Here is a 17657-nt window from a genome sequence, read left to right on the forward strand (position 1 = left end):
CTGGAATCATATTTTATTACCTGGAAACCTATAATCAAAGGAATATTATCTAGAAGCCATCTCTTCTTTTAAAGATGGTAACATTTCTTTCCCTCCCCATAGTTTCTGGGTGGAAGAACAACCAAGGGACCACTCAGAACCTATTTTGTCATATTAAATGCTATGTAATCTCAGCTACAGATCACCACATAACTGCAAGCAGCCCTAAAGTTTCCATAGAGTTGACCAGAATTAAGTGTAGAGTATCTTGTTCATATTCCATGGAATGGCACTCATTACAGTAGAATAATAGACTCTTAAAATCAATAGATTCTATTAAATTAATAGAATCTAACAATGGATTCTATTGAATTAATAGAAGCTATTGATTCTAACAACTTAGCTGTTCAGACTTTAAATATGAAATCCTTGTACAATGACTAATTAATCAAAATCATACTAGAGGAACCAAATAATATCAATCCTGATACTCTTCCTATAAGTCCAAAAGAAAGAAAAAAAAATGAAGCTAAAAGGAAGGATGGTTGACAGGTTTTCTTTGGAAATATAAAGGAGTTGGCAGATGTAGTTTTTTTTTAAAAATAATACACCTAAAATCAACCCAAAAAACACCCACTACTTTTTAAAATTTTTATTTTAAATTATAAAAATATTTCATTATTTTCTGGTTATTGGTAAAGATAGTTTTCAACATTTGTTTTTTATAAAATTATGAGTTACAAATTTTTCTCCCTTTATCCCTTCCCTCTCTCCTCCCCAAGACTATGTCCCAAAGCTATGATTCCACCCTAGGTCCACCAACTATGAATGCAGCATCATTTCCACTAAAGCACACTTTAGAGAAAAATCATAATAGAGGAACTAAAAACAAGAAGTGAAGCTGAACTAGATCAACTGTAAAAAGGATATCCTTTTTGGAGATTATATAACCAAAGGTATTAAAGGATCAATTCATAAAGTATCTTAAGAAGATATCAAAAGCATGGGGTGGGGGGTAGAATCTTCGGTTATATTAATGATAAAAATAAAGTAAATAGAACACTTAACAGCTGCCAACTTAAATGCCTACTTACCCATCTGTGTAACATTTTTATTAGAATTATCTCTAGACACATTGAGGGCATCAATGATTAAGATTTTAGGAAATACATGGTTTTTAGAAATAATATCCTATAATAGAACACATCTGAATAAAAGATGTCAAGATACAGGTTTCAGATAAACTTTTTTTTGTTGACTTTATATAAGCAAGTATTTAGGGAGTCAGAGTCAGTCAATAAACATTTAAGTTACTACTATGTGCTAAGCACCTTACTAAGCCCTGAAGATGCAAAAAGAGGCAAAAAACAGTGCCAGCCCTCCAGGCACTCACAATCTAATTGGGAGACAACAAGGAAACAAATATATACAAACAAGCAATATACAGGATAAATATGAAATAATTAAGTAATTAAAGATACTAGAGTTAAGAAGGATTGGGAAAAGCTTACTGTAGAAGATGAGATTTTAATTGCAACTTGAAGCCATGAAACCCAAGAAGCAGAGATCAGGAGACAGAGCATTCCAGGCATGGGGGGCAGGGGTGCAGCTGGAAAAAAATACCAAGAGCCAAGAGATAAAGTGCCTTATTTGTAGAACAATAAGTTATCACTGGACCACATAAGGCAAGGAGTAATATTAAGAAGACTGGAAAGGTTTTAAATAGAATTTTATTTTTCAAAATATATGTTAAAACAAATTTTAACATCAATTTTTTTAAACTTTGTGTTCCAACTTCTCTTCCTCCCTCCATTCCCACCCCCTACCCACAAGAACTCAAGCAATTCAAAATAAGTTATACATGAGTAGTCATAAAAAAATTCCCATATTAGCAAGTTGTGAGAGAAAACAGTAAAAAAAAACCCACAAAACTTCAGATTAAGGAATTGTCAAAGAGGAAAAGAAAAAAAAATAAATATGTTTCCATCTGTTTTCAGATACTATCAGTTCTTTCTCTGCAGATGGACTTCAATCTTCATAATTCCTTGGGGGTTATATTGGATCATTGCCTTGCTGAAAATAACCACGTGCTTCCCAGCAGATCATACCCCACTATCACTGTTATTTTGTATATAGTACATTTCACTCTGCTTCAGTTCATGTAGGTCTTTCCAGGTTTTTCTGATAGTATCCTGTTCATCATAACCTGTATATAGTGCCTTAAACTTTTCAGAGAATTTTCTTCATAAAGACCCAGCAAAGTAGGTACCATACATTTTGCCATTTAAAAAAAGGGCTACCATGGGAGCCTATGCTGAGTATAGCAAGACTGTCAATGTGCTATCATGTTGCTGTCCATTAGGGATACCTTATCTTTGGCTACCATGACCCCTTGCCTTAGGTTCTACTTTATTAGATTGATCTTGTCTTCTCTCAAAGGAACTCTAATCTCTGCTACTTCTGCTGAGATGCTTTCAATTTTGATTCTATTTCTTGCTGTTTTGCATGTTACTACTTTCCATGGTGTGCCTCCTAATACCCTTTTGTTTTTAGTTTCTCTGACAGCTGCTTACCCAATATCCTGGAACCCCAGTGGCTAACACTAGCCTGTTGGTTATTGGACACCACTAACATTTTTCCTTTGTATGGCACATTTGCTAATGCCTGACACAATTTAGCTTCAAATTTCATCAAATCAGGGTTTCTCTTTACTTTTCTTGAAAGATTATGGTAAACTACAATGAGGATAGATGACAAGTTCAGATCTAATAAATGTTTATTCAAATGAAAAAAAAGAAGACTGGAAAGGTAGGAGGGGCTAGATTATGAAGGGCTTTGAATGCCAAACACAGTATTTTGTATTTAATTCTAAATTCAATAGGTAGTCACATATCTATCAAATGGGGGTGGGAGGAGGGATTACATGATTGCATAGAGGTGGTAAATTAATCTATGGAAGCTAAAATGATCACTAAGTAATATAGGGAAAGGAGAAGAGGGAAGGAGAGGAGAGGAGAGAAGGTCTAGGACAGAACCCTGTGGGACACCTATTTTTAGAGGGTGTGATCAAAAGAAACTGAGAAGGAATGGCCATATAGGTGGGAGGAGAACCAGGAGAGGGTGGTATCTCAAAAACCTAGAGAAAAGACAGCATAGAGGAGAAGAGATGAACAACAATGTCGAAGGCTGCAGAGATGCTGAGAAAAATGAAAATTGAGAAAAGGCCATTGGATTCAGCAATTAAGAGATCATTGGTAACTTTGCAGGGAAAAAAATGATAAAGTCAAAAGCAGATTATAAGGGATTAAGGAAAGAATGAGAGGAAAGTGGTGGTACCTGGTATAGATGACCTTTTGAAGAAATTTAGCCACAAAAACCAGAAGAGATACAGGATGATAATCAGCAGAAGTGGAAAGATAAAGTAAGGGGTTTCTGAGAATGGGGGAGATTTGAGCATGTTTACAGACAGCAGACAAAGGCCCACCAGACAGGAAAAGACTGAAAATAAGTGGGCATGATAGAAATGGCTCTCTATTGGAGGAGGCTTGATGGAATGGGATTGGTTGTGCAGCTAGAGAGGTTAGCCTTTGTAAGGAGTAAGGCTACCACTTCATGTGAAACAGGAGTAAAGGAGAAGCTAACATAAGAGGCATCCAAATGATATGACATTAGGAAGAAATAAAAAGAAGAACATATTGTCACAAGGAGTTTTATAATAACTAAGAAATCAAAGTCTAAGTGAGGCAATTTCTTAGCAAGGCACACAATTACAGAACAAATCAGGTTCAGGGTCCCCTCAGGAAACATAATGTAAAGAATTAATTGTTATTTGAGGTTTTTATGCCATGGTGAGCATTGGCCTAGGGCTCCACAAACTGCACGGTGCTCCACCCACTGGTTGTAGCCGTTGCCATGGTGCTGGCACCTCATCACCACTTGCGGATGCCTACATGGGCTTGGCAAAATTATAATGATTGGAAGCCTAGTGAGGCCAGTCATGTGACTGTCAGAGTGGCCATCCAATTGGCAGGGGGCTGGGGAGTTCTGGGATTGGGGGAGGAGAATTTACCATTCTAGCTGGACACTGGAAGGTGGCAGGAACTCTGCTGTGTATTCTCAGCTGATTCCTGGGCAGTAGTATTTCTTCAGGTTGTATAGAGGATTAATTTCCCTTTCCCCGTTTTTTTTTCCTTTCCCTTGATCCTACAGATCCTGTTTGTGTGGTTTTTTTAAGTTCATTCTTGTTAAAATAAATCCTATTCTATTTTGAGGGAGGCTGCCCGTCTCCTTCCTTGCCCCAATATTGTGGTGAGCCGCTTAGCTAACACTCTCCAATTAAAAATTGGTCCCCACAATAAGGACCCCAAAGAGAAATTTACAAAAGTTTTTTTTCTGTTTAGAAATTTATTTTCCAAATTACATGTAAAAACAAATTTTGAAATCAATTTTTTAAAACTTTGTGTTCCAACTTCTCTTCCTCCCTGCTTCCAAGCCCCACCCCAAGAATTCAAGCAATTCAATGTAAATTATACATGAGTAGTCATGCAAAACATCTCCATATTAGCCAGGTTGTGAGAGAAAACAGACAAAAATAAACTTCAGATTAAGGAACTATCTAAAAAAATATGCTTCAATCTGTTCCAGATACCATCAGTTCTTTCTCTGTAGATGGATTGCACTTTTCATAAGACCTTCAGAGTTATATTGGATCACTGCATTGTTGAAAATAATCACGTGCTTCTCAGCAGATCATCTTACACTATTGCTATTCTTTTATATACAGTATATTTCACTCTACTTCAGTTCATGTAGGTCTTTCCAGGTTTTTCTGATAGCATCCTGTTCATCATAACCTTTATATAGTACCTTAAACTTGACAAGGAATTTTCTTCACAATAGCCCAGCAAAGTAGATACCATACATTGTTCTACTATAATCGATCCTCATAACTATTTCCCTCCATCTTATTCCCTTCCCATGATATTTACTCTATTTTCTATCTCCTTTTACCTTATTCCTTCTCAAAAGTTTTGCTTCTGACTGCCTGCTCTCCCACTTTGCCCTCCCTTCTTTCACCATTCCCTCCTTATCCTCTTCCCCTCCTACTTTCCTGCAGGGTTAGATAGATTAGCCAACTCTGATGAGATTAAGGTCTTTGAGCTAATTCTGAGTTCTAAATTTCCTTCCTCACTCCCTTCTCAACCCTCCCTATGAAATCAAGTAATGTCATAAAAGTCATACATGTACAGTTATGCAGAACATCTTCACCTTCCTCAAAAGTGTTTTGTTATTTACTGTTCCCTCCCCCAATCTGGCCTTCCTTCCCCTTTCCCCTACCCCCCCCACCTTATCTCCTTCCCCTCCTTCTTTCCCTCAGAGCAAACTATATTACTATACCCACTAGAGTATATATGTTATTCCCTCTTTGAGCCAATTCTGATGAGAGTAAGGATGACTAACACTCCCATTCCTTCCCATTCTTCCCCTCCCCTCCATAAACTTTTTCTTGTTTCTTTTATGTGAGCTACTTTTCCCTATTCTACCTCTCCCTTTCCCTTTCTTCCAATGCATTCCTCTTACTCCTTAACTTTATTTTAAATATGTCATCATGGGTTAGCTAGATGGAACAGTGGACAAAGCAGCAGCCCTGGACCCAGGAGGCCCATGAGCCCAAATCCAGCCCCAGACATAAGCCACCCCACCCTGCCTACTCCACAAAAGACAAGGATAAATAAAAAATAAATGCTTTACAGATATCATCCCTTCATATTCAGTTCCGACTTGTGTCTTCTGTCTAAATACATTCCTTTCACCTGCCAGAATACTGAGAAAGTTCTTATGAGTTACAAGTATTATCTTCCCAGGGGCACCTAGGTGGCACAGTGGATGAAGCACCATCCTTGGATTCAGGAGGACCTGAGTTCAAATCTGGCCTCAGACACTTGACACTTACTAGCTGTGTGAACCTGAGCAAGTAATTTAACCCTCATTGCCCCACAAAATAAAAAAAGGAAAATAAGAAGTATTATCTTCCCATGTAGGAATGTAAACAGTTTGTTTTTTTAATTTTTATTTATTTATTTTTCCCATATAAATATTTTATTATAAGGTGTCGGTCTATACCTAGTTTCTGCCATACTCTCTTCCAGTTTTCCCAGCAGTTTTTGTCAAATACTGAATTCCTATCCCAGAAGCTGGAGTCTTTAGGTTTATCAAACAGTACATTATTAAAGTCATTTACTACTGTGTCTCCTGTGCCTAGGCTATTCCATTAATCCTCCATTCTATTTCTTAGTCAGTATCAGATAGTTTTGATGACTGCTGCTTTATAGTAAAGCTTCAGATTTGGTACAGCTAGCCCATCTTCCTGTGCAATTTTTTTCATTATTTCCTTTTATATTCTTCACCTTTTGTTTTTCCAGATGAATTTTGTTATTATTTTCTCTAGCTCTATAAAATAATTTTTAGGTATTCTGATTGGTATGGCACTGAATAAGTAAATTAATTTAGGTAGAATTATCATTTTTATTATATTAGCTTGGCCTATTGTGTTCATAGAGTTCCTGGGTTTGTCTTGCAAGTGGACTTTCAAGTATTTTAAAAATTGTCTACTGTTACTTTAAATGGAATTTCTCTTTCTATCTCTTGATGCTGAGTTTTGTTGGTCATGTATAGAAATACTGCGATTTATATGGTTTTATTTTATATCCCACTACTTTGCTAAAGTTGTTAATTATTTCAAGTACTTTTTTTAGTTGACTCTCTAGGATTCTCTAAGTATACCATCAAATCATCTGCAAAGAGTGATAGTTTTGTTTCCTCTTTGCCTATTCAAATTCCTTTAATTCTTTTTTCTTCTCTGATTGCTAAAGCTAACATTTCTAGTACAATATTAAATAATAAAAGTGACAATAGACATCCCTGTTTCACCCCTGATCTCATTTGGAATACCAAAATCATATGGCTATCTCAATAGATGCAGAGAAAGCTTTTGACAAAATACCTCTCTACCCATTGGGAGGTGATTCAATATAGGTTATAGCTCATTTAACTTCTCCTTTAAGATTCTGGATGTTATACCACTTGGCTCAGACATGTTTAGTATTGATATTACTTCATTAACTTTTAGCAAGTTGTAGTTTCCTTCCTTATCTCTTTTAATTAGATCTATTTTTGCCTTTGCTTTGTCTGAGATAAGGATTGCTCCCCTTGCTTTTTTTACTTCAGCTGAAGCATAAAATATTCTTTTCCAACCTTTTACCTTTACTCTGTGTGTATCTCTCTGCTTCAAATGTGTTTCTTGTAAATAACATATCGTAGAATTCTGTTTTTTAATCCACTCTGCTATTCACTTCTGTTTTATGGCAGAATTCATCCCATTCACATTCACAGTTATTATTGCTAGCTGTTTATTTCTCTCCATTCTATTTACCCCCTTTGTACTTTTCCCCGCTTCTTCCACCCTATTCCTCCTCAAAAACAGTTTGCTTCTTACTCCTGCCTCCCCCAATGTGCCCTCCCTTTTATTAGCTCCCTCCTTTTCTTTACTCTTTTCTCCACTGCTTCTGTCCTCCCTTCTATAATTCCCCCTATTTCCCCTTTCCCTTTTACTTCTCTAAAGAACATGCAGAGTTTCTTTATCCAAATGAACGCATATGTTATTCCCTCTTTGAATCAAATCCAGTGAGAGTAAGGTTGAAATAATGTTCACCCCTCCCTTCTTTCCCTCTATTGTAATAGGTGTTTGCACCACTTCATATAATGTAATTCACCCCATTCCACACCTCCCCTTTCCTCTTCTCCCCATAAACTACTTATTAACCCCTTAATTTTCTTTGGATCATCACATCAAAGACAATTTATATTCATACCATCTGTGTATAATCCTTCTGTCTGCCCAAATATATACATATACATACATACATACACACACACACACACAACACATATACAGTTCTCAAGAATTATAGGTGTTATTTTCTCGTTATGTTTAACCTTATTGAATAATTTTCCCCCTGTTTACCTTTTTAAACTGCTCTTGAATCTTGAATGTTAAGATTGAATTTTCTATTCAGTTCTAGTCTTTTCATCAGGAAACCTTGAAAGTCTCCTATTTTATTGAATGTCCATCTTTATTTGCTGGGTAATAGATTCTTGGCTGCAATCCAAGTTCCTTTGCCTTCCAGAATATCATATTCCATGCCTTGGAATCCTTTAATGTTGAAGCTGCCAGGTCCTGCACAATCCTGATCATGGCTCCATGATATTTAAATTGCTTCTTTCTGGCTTCTTGGAGTATTTTCTCCTTCACCTGATAATTCTGGAATTTGGCTACAACGTCCCTTGGAGTTTTCCTTTTGGAGTCTCTTTCAGGAGGTGATTGGCAGATTCAATGATGATTTTGTCCTCTGATTCTATATCAAGGCAGTTCTCCTTGATAATTTCCTGGAATATGGTGTCTAAACTCTTTTTCTGATCATGGCTTTCAGGCAATCCAGTGATTCTCAAATTGTCTCTCCTGGATCAGTTTTCCAGGTCAGTTGTCTTTCCAATGAGGTATTTCATTTTTTCTTCTATTTTTTCATTTTTTTAATTTTGTTTCATTGATTCCTGGTGTCTCATGGAGTCCTTAGCTTCCAACTGTCCAATTCGAATTTTTAAGGCATTTTTTTCCTTCAGTCAGATTATGCACCTCCTTTTCCGTTTGGCCAAATGATTTTTTTTTCCTGAGGTTGTAGGGACTGGTTCTTTATTTCTTTTTTTGTTTTGTTTTGTTTTGTTTTTAGTGAGGCAATTGGGGTTAAGTGACTTGCCCAGGGTCACACAGCTAGTGAGTGTGTAAAGTGTCTGAGGCCGGATTTGAACTCAGGTCCTCCTGAATCCAGGGCCGGTGCTCTATCCACTGAGCCACCTAGCTGCCCCTGGTTCTTTATTTCAAAGACATTTTGTCAAATTTTCAGTATCAAAACACTTGCACTATTGGTTCCTCTTTCTAAAGATTGGCTCCCAAATAGACCACACTGAAGGAGAACACACTTAAGCCAATAAGCTGCATGATGCGAACCTAACACAGACCTCACAGAAACCTCTCCAAAAAAATTCAAACCATAAAAATAAAAAAATCAAGCACATTTCCAGCCCATGGACTGCAGACAGCACTCACAGCCAGATTGGGGGGGAGGTGGGGTAGAGGTGTGTTGGGGGGTTGGTCTTGGCACTCCCCACCTAAGAGAAATAAAGCTTCAAAAATAATATATATATAATATTTTTAAGTTTTGTACATAAGCTATTCAAGATTTCTCCAGCACTGAGTGATACAAAGCACAATGAGATGGCACCTTTAGAGACAGCAGCTTCAGACCCAGAAATGGTAATGAGATGAATTTCACTTGGCTAATCAGTGGAAAAATGTTATTTTTCAAAGAAGGTGGAGTGGGGAATAGGAGTAGACACCCCAATTTCTGGGGCACATGATCCATTCTGTGAGTGAATGAGGAGAGGGAAGATAATTTGGTCTCAGAGGTCTTGTCTGTGTAGTTTACATGTTTGCTACTGATGTAAATGTCTTTAAAAAAAAAAAGGAAAAGAAAAAGAAAAAAACACCCCAATACACCTTAAAGCTGGATACCTGAAAGCACTCTTTTTTGGCAAACTCCTGGAATGACCTTTCTGGTTTGGTTGGTGCTTGGTACATTAGGCAATGAGGTTTCTCATGTTGGAGTCTTTTCTTGGGCTACGTTCAGCTCTTGGTAGGGCAGGCTAACACCTCTTTCTCTCTTCTATGGAGAAGGGCCATTGTTTTAGGTAGAAATATTTACCATCCAAAAGGAAGAAAAGTGAATAGATGCAGCCTAGGAGCTGGGGAATTAGCTGGAATGTCTTGCAGATGGTTGCTACCGACAACAACAAAAAAGGTAATTACAAAATGTATACATCATACAACATGCTTTTAATGACACCATTGCATTGTGCTCATGTTCCCTTAAATGTTCCCAAAAGTGTTCAACCCTTAGCCCATCTGGGATTTCTAGGGGAAAGTGGCAGAGACAGTTTGGTGAAAATGACATGGGGAGTTGGGGGGTAGGGGGAGAGTGGAGAGAGGTTATGCAAGGACCCAGAGAAGAAAGCGGCCTTCAGGTTAAAGATCAGCCCTCAGTTTAAAGGTCAGCTTCAGGCAGGCTGGCCTCCAGCAAAGTCAGAGTCAGTGGAAGGAGCAGCGACAGGGTGGGGCTGGGGGTAAAGGGATTTCTACATCTCATTCAGGTCAAGCAGAGTCTGGTCTAGCATCCTTTGTGTGCATAGGTGCTCCTCTTTGGTGCATTTCAGTTTATCTTCCAAGTCATCAATTGTCTTTTCCAGTTTGGCTACCAGTCTCTCAGCAAACTCAGCATGGGTCTCTGCCTCCTTGAGTATATCAGTAAGAATCTTTATCTCTTCCTCATATTTGTCTTCTTTCTGTGAATACTTTTCTTCAGCAGCATTCAGACACTTCAGGTTCTGGTCCATCAGTCTGATCTGCTCATCCATCTCCCAGCAAAGGGACTCAGCCAGCTCCACCTGCTCCTCTGTGCGTTCCAAGTCTCCCTCAATAATCACCAACTTTCGGGCCACCTCCTCATACTTCCTGTCTGCTTCCTCTGCAATGTGCTTGGCTTCTTTCAGCTGGATTTCTTGCAGCTCCATCTTCTCTTCATCCTTCAAGGCCCGATTTTCAATGACCTTCATACTTCTCTCACTCTCATCGGCTGCCTTCGCTGCCTCTTCTATCTTCTGCAGAGCTGTCGCCAGGCACTCCTGAGCACTGTCCAGCTCCTTCTCAACCAGCTGGATCCAACGGTTCAAGGAAGCCACCTCAACCTCAGCCTGTTCCAGGGCCCACTTCTCCCCCTCCCCCTCCCTCTGGAGACACTCAGCCCTCTCCTCGGTGTCATTGGCCTGCTGCTGCAGAACCTGAATCTTGTGCTTCACTGCCTCAATGGTGGTGATACCAGCCATGGTGCCTGCCCCTTCAGCTCCCACTCCAACTGCTGCCTCCTCCACTCGGTGCTGCTGCCACTTCTCCCAAATGAATTTTTTAAGGAATTGTTTTCTTCAGTCAATCTTTGTGCTTCCTTTTCCAAGCTGCTGATTCTTTTTTCATAATTTTCTTGTGTTGATTTCATTATTCTCTCCATTTTTCTTCTACCTCTCTCAACTAATTTTTGTTTGTTTGCTTTTTGTTGTTTTGTTTTTTTTGTTTTGTTTTTGCAGGGCAATGAGGGTTAAGTGATTTGCCCAGGGTCACACAGCTAGTTACGTGTCAAGTGTCCGAGGCTATATTTGAACTCAGGTCCTCCTGAATCCAAGGCCAGTGCTTTATCCACTGCGCCACCTAGCTGCCCCCTCAATTGACTTTTTAAATACTTTTTGAGCTCTTCCAATAAGGCTTTTTGGTCTTGAGACCAATTCATCTTCCCTCTTGAAGTGTCACATATAGGTAATTTGAGACTATTCTCCTCATCTGAATTTGTGTTTGGCTCTTCCCTGCCAACACAGAAGCTCTCAATGATGAGAGTTCTTTTTTGTTTCTTGCTCATATTGCAGCTTATTATTTTTTTTTTAAGTTGAGGTCCTCTCCTTGGGCACCAGGGTCATTGCTTCAAGCTTCTTGTTCTGGGAGATAGGGGCTCTGTCGCTGGCTTTCTACTCTGAGGCCTCTATGGCTTGTGGATTTCTCACTGCCCTGGGCTTCCTCCTGCCACACACTGGGATGGCCAGGCATGGTTATACCCATCCTGTGGGTGGCCCCTTAGCTGGCAGCCTGCCCTCTCAGCTGGTACTGGTGGATCTCACCACTAGCCTGCTGCACCACTAGCTCACCAATCCAGGATCAAAGGGCCTCAGTTGCTTCCCACTGATTTGCCCCAACATCCTCCACACTGTGCTGCGCTGAGGTGTGTGGCGCTACTCCCCTGCCTGAGTGAGACCAATCTTTCCTGAAGTATTATAAATTATTCTAGTTAGGAAAATTGTGTCCCTCTGTCTTTTTGTAGGTTCTGTAGTTTCAGAATCTGTTTAGAGGCTTGATTTAATGTTGTTTTTAAGGGAAACGGGAGAGCTCAGGCAGTTTCCTGGCTTCTCTCCACCATCTTGGCTCCACCTCCCAGAATGTAAACTGTTTAATCTTTTAATATCCCTCGTGATTTCTTTTTCCTGTTTACCTTTTTATGCTTCTCTAGGGTCTTGTATTTGAAAGTCAAATTTTCTATTCAGTTCAGGTCTTTTGATCACAAATGCCTGAAAGTCCTCTTTTTCATTGAAGTCCCATTTTTCCCCTGAAATTTTATACATAGTTTTGCTGGGTAGGTGATTTTTGGCTGTAGTTCTAGTTCTTTTGCCCTCTGGAATATCATATTCCATGCCCTCCGGTTCTTTAATATAGATGCTGCTAGGTCTTGTTTTATCCTTACTGTAGCCCCACCATAGTTGAATTCTTTTTTTCTAGCTGCTTGCAAATCTTTCTCCCTGACCTGGAATCTCTGGAATTTGGCTATAATATTCCCAGAGGTTTTCCATTTGGGATCTCTTTCAGGAGGTGACTGGTAGATTCTTTCAACTTCTATTTTACCTTCTGCTTCTAGAATATCAGGGCAATTTTCTCTGACAACCTCTTGGAAGATGCTGTCTGAACTCTTATTTTGATCATGGTTTTCAGGCAGTGCAATGATTTTTCATATGATCTCTCCTGGATCTATTTTCTAGGTCAGCTGTTTTACCAAGGAGATATTTCATATTGCTTATTAATTTGGATTTGCTATACTGTGTCTTTGTTTCTCATAAAGTCACTAACTTCCATTTGTTCAATCCTAATTCTTAGACAATTATTTTCTTCAGAGAGCTTTTGTATCTCCTTTTCTATTTGACTTTTTTCTCATGAGTCTCCTGCATTTCTCTCATTTCTCTTTCCATTCTTCCCTCCACCTCTCTAAATCTTCCTTCTATCTCTCCTACTTTCTCTTCAAAGTACCTTTTGAGCATTTCCATGGCCTGAGATCAATTCATATTTTTCTTGGAAGCTTTGGATATAGGGGCCCTGAGGTTGCTATCCTCTTCTGAGGCTGCACCTCAGTCTTCCTTGTTGCTAAAGAAACTTTCTATTGTTCTTAACTTTCTTTGCTTGCTCATCTTGCCATCTTTTACTTGACTTAACTCCCTCTCACAGTGGGGCCCTACTTCCAAGATACACTGTCTCAAACTATAGAGGGTCCCAGCTATTTCAGTTTGAGGAAGGGCAGGTTTTTCTCTTGCTTGGCATGTTCTCTTGCCAACCCAACTTGCTAATTAACCAGCCAGCAGAACTTTGTGTCCTGTGATTCTTAGCTCTGACAAACCTGAGCCCCTCCCCCACCTAGGCCTTCTGCCACTCCAGACTTCTTCCTGATCTCCCCTTGTGGTGGGATAGCTGAATTCCTCCTTAGTTACCACAGACACCCCCGTATTTTCCACCAACTGTTCCCTCCCACCCCCACCCTCAGCTAGCCAATAAGCTCTCTCACCCGACCATAAGCTTAGTTCCAGAAGACGCAGGTGCTACAGCTGATTTGGAGGCTTGAGGGTAAGTTACTCTGGTATAGTCTGCCTGGAGACTGTGTTGGTGTGAACCCAGGGTTGGATTCTTCTGGCAGCCCAGCATGGCCCCCTCTAAGCTGTCTTTGACTGGAAAATAATCTCATCCCATATTTTTGTGGGTTTTGCTGCTCCAGGGGTTGTATTATGGCTATTTTGGGGGGTAATTGTGTCAGGAATTCTGTGCTTTTAATGTCTTTCCTCCACCATCTTGGCTCCACCCCCCCGCCCCCGCCCCCCCCCCCCAGCCAGGTCTTTAATTCTAGGCCTTCTCATGCTAGATGTCATCCAAAGGTTTTTATATTAAAGTGAAGTTACTATTTTTGGTAGTTAATGTTTTTAGATTTAGGGACTTTACAGAGTTCAGGGATTCTGACTGGTTGCATCCACTGCATCCTTCAGAATAGTTAGTAACACAATAATAAATTATTTCACTGAAATTAGGTGATTTACAGGACAACTAAACTCAGGAAAAGACAACTCCATCAGCTATACAAAATGTCAAAATGATACAAAATAGAGTTGGTTTGGTTCTCTCAATAGGAATGGCTTCAATTGTTTCTATAAAATATGAAGAAAGGTTCTCAGCTGAAATGAGAGGAGAGAAGTCACAGAAGGTTTGAAGAGGAATAAAAAAGTTTGGAAGAACCACTGTGAAGATTTGTATAGTAAAATGATAATGGGGACATAGGATTGCCCAACAGCAATGAAGACTGGTTGATATTGTGTAACATATATTTGTAGTTGATCAATTTTGAATGGCTGTTTGATTTTCTTCACTTTCACTTAACCTTGTTTGCCTCAGTTTCCTCATATGTAAAATGAGTTGGGGAAAGAAATGGCAAACAACTCCAGTACCTTCATAAAGAAAAGCCCAAATGTGGTCATGAAGAGTTGGATGTGACTGAAAAAAACGACTGAACTGAACTGGAAAGCCAAGAAAAAGGACAATGTAGATTAGAACTGTTTCACCAGGGAATTAAATGGGGAACATAGAGAGTTACTAGTATAGAGATGATGGCCTGAGAGAGAACTGAGGGGTCAAGGGATTGGAGGTCCAGTATGGAGGAAGAGTAGTGTTTAGTAATGGAAGGCTATGGGAGAGTTGGAAAGCCAATACTATGTGGTCAGATAAAGGGATTTCAAAAATCATGAATATGGAAGTGGTGGATTTGTGGCTGATGGCAAGATAAAGGGTATGAACATCTTTGTGTGTGGCTGAGGTGCAGTGGAAAATAGGCATGGAAATTAGTAGGTTGAGAAACAGAGCAGCTACCAGGATTTTGTTTAGATGGTAGATATGGATTGCATAAGCCTCAGAGGAGGAAAAGTTATAGAGTGATGAAGGAAGTGAAGAACATGGAAAGAGCAAAGGAGAACAAGATGTATTTTGGCTACCCCACATCAGCAGAGGGAAATGAGTAAAGATGTAGCCAATACTGGAAAGGCTAGCCAGGGAGGCTGTGTCATCAGGTGGGAGCCAGGTTTCAATAATAACTGGATGAAAGGAAGTAGAGGGGAAAAATTGGGATGAAGAGAAGTTTATTGACTATGGAACAGGCAAACCAGAGTATTCAGAAGGGATGGATGGTATTTGGTTGAAACTTTGGAGTGGGAGCGTTAACAGCTAGAAATAAGGAATCAAGTGAGATGATGAAGAATGGGGTTTGAATGTGTCCATATTGACAGGTGTCCGTATTGTGGTTGGGAGAATAGGCTCACCAACAGGAGGTAGAAGTTACCTTGTGCTGGCAAGGATGGAAGTTGCTTCCCCAGTCTCTTAATAGTCTTCTCTTGGGAAACAGTTACAATTAAAGATGAGGTCAGAGAAAAGTTTCCCTTCCCTTTTTACCTGAGGCTTGAGATCAGGTAGGCAAAGGAGAAGGCAGAAGTTTCCTCTCACAGGAAAACATCATTTTGAGACAGATGGAAGTCATCAGCCTGGCCCCTCACCACCTTCCTTCAGGGAACATACAATTGAAAATGTAAATACATTGTTAGATGATGGCCACACTGAGTAGTAGCCAGTAGTTTCAGTGGAACAAAATGTTGTCTTAAAGGCTTTCTCAAGGTGTCTCAAATATATATGTCAAAATTATATAAGATTACTTGAAAGATATAATAAGAGAGATAACACTGTTCAATGATTATCTGACCATTAATATCAGACAAAATACAAGATACAAAATACAATCCCTGCCAAAATATTTACCACATTTATAAAAAGGATCCAGAAGAATCCATGTTGAAAAGCAATTCCCTATAAGTAGAAAGATCCTCCAAATGCTTCTGCAGGCATAAGAATTATCCTAATGGCATAAAAACCTAGATTAATGAAGCACCTCCTTAACAAGATGAATAACCACTCAAAAGGATTGGACCTAACCTTCCAAATGGATAAAATATGCCCATTATCAAGATTATGATGTGAAGTTGGATGAAAAACTACAGCAATCATCCATCAGTGGAACACCCCTATTGATGAGATCACAGATCTATTTTAATATATACAAGGCACTGGTATTTTCCTCTTGGACTTTTTTGGGTGTGCAGGAAGAAAAAGTAAGTGAAAAGGAAAAATGTTAGAGTAATGTAGAGGGGAGAAGAAATGACATGTTTGTTCAGTGTGTACTTTAGTATATGATACTATCATTTGTCCTTCCTACTTAGCATATCTTGACAAATATTTATGAACAGACATTAGGTACAGCTATGGTTTTATTGGTGAATAGAGCTGTATGTTTAGTTTGGGGCCTACCTCCTTTAGTTGATTGGGGTCCTAATTAATAAAATATACTTAATGTCTTTTACATTCTGTGCTCAGTTAGTACTGATGTTTTTAGGTCCTGAAAGTTAGTCAGTCATCACTTGTCCTTGCTAGTTTTATACTGTTGTTTTCCTTATTTTCTTCTTTGCTTCGGTTTATACAAGCCATCTGTACCTCTCATCCTGTGTGTTTAAATAAACTACCTAATTACATGGTTTTGCATTTTTCTACTTTATCCTTACACCTGCTATTTATCATTTCCCTCAAAATTAAGCAACTACTCTTTAAAAAGTCATTGCCGATGCTTAAACGTGCTGATCTATGTTAGAGCTGCCTAATATCAACTGTTCTAACAGTTTGTATAATGTGTAAGAAAATCAAAAGTCATTATGACTTTTAATTGCTTTTTAATGGTATATGACACAGCAAAAAGGGGATAGAACAAGAAAGGTCAACTAAGGTACCCATTAGTTGGAAATAGAACATCAGAATCCAGGAGACTTATGTACTAATCAGAACTCTGCTGCTGAATAATTTTGTGACTTTGACTAAGTCATATTCCCTGTAAGAGCTCCAATTTCCCCATCTGTGGAATGAAGGATTTGGCCTCAATGCTCACAAAAATTATTTCAATCTATAATATTCTATATATTTGATGAATCTTCTTATATTTTGTGACATCTTTTCTAATTTTTTTTAATTTATGAAATAAAAAAAGAATTTTTATAACAGTATAATTAAAAAGATGATCACACATGAAGCTGCAAATCTATCCTAGCAATAGCAATAAGAAAAGAAAAAGAAATAGAAGGAATAAGAATAGGGAATGAAGTAAGAAAACTATCTTTTTGCAGACAATATGATGATATACTTGGAAAATCCCAAAGATTCTATCAAAAAGTTAGTTGAAACAATTGCTAATTTTAGCAAAGTAGCTGGATATAGAGTCAATCTAACATCTAGGAAAAGAAAATCCTTTAGAAATTTACAAAAGGGTGATGACCATTTAAGCTCATTTTCTTTCTAAGATAGAATTATTATGTAGTAAAATATTCATCTGATACATTTTAATTCTAATTTTATTACTTAAGGAACATACATTATAATCATTATTTGATATTATCCCAGAACTTGTAGTCACTCCCAAATTTCCTGAATATATAATATCAAATATTAGCTGCTTTTGTTCCAAACTAGAATCCGAGAAACAGATACTCCTTGAGGACATGAACAAGCAGCTGAGTTTGGCATCAATATACACTCGCTTTGGGGTAAACAAGAAAAAACAAATCAATTAGTCCATAAT

The 17657-nt window shown here is 38.6% G+C and overlaps 1 protein-coding gene across 1 annotated transcript; it reads right to left on the reverse strand.

The window, feature by feature from the left end:
- Positions 1-10185: 10185 nt before the first annotated feature.
- LOC122734976 (tropomyosin alpha-3 chain-like) lies at positions 10186-10974 on the reverse strand. Its single transcript, XM_043976191.1, has one exon. It carries the CDS (start codon positions 10972-10974, stop codon positions 10228-10230), a length of 747 nt encoding a protein of 248 aa, XP_043832126.1. The 3' UTR covers positions 10186-10227.
- Positions 10975-17657: the final 6683 nt, after the last annotated feature.

This window comes from Dromiciops gliroides, chromosome 1 (genome assembly GCF_019393635.1).
Source record: "Dromiciops gliroides isolate mDroGli1 chromosome 1, mDroGli1.pri, whole genome shotgun sequence".
In the NCBI taxonomy this organism is placed as follows: Eukaryota; Metazoa; Chordata; class Mammalia; order Microbiotheria; family Microbiotheriidae; genus Dromiciops; species Dromiciops gliroides.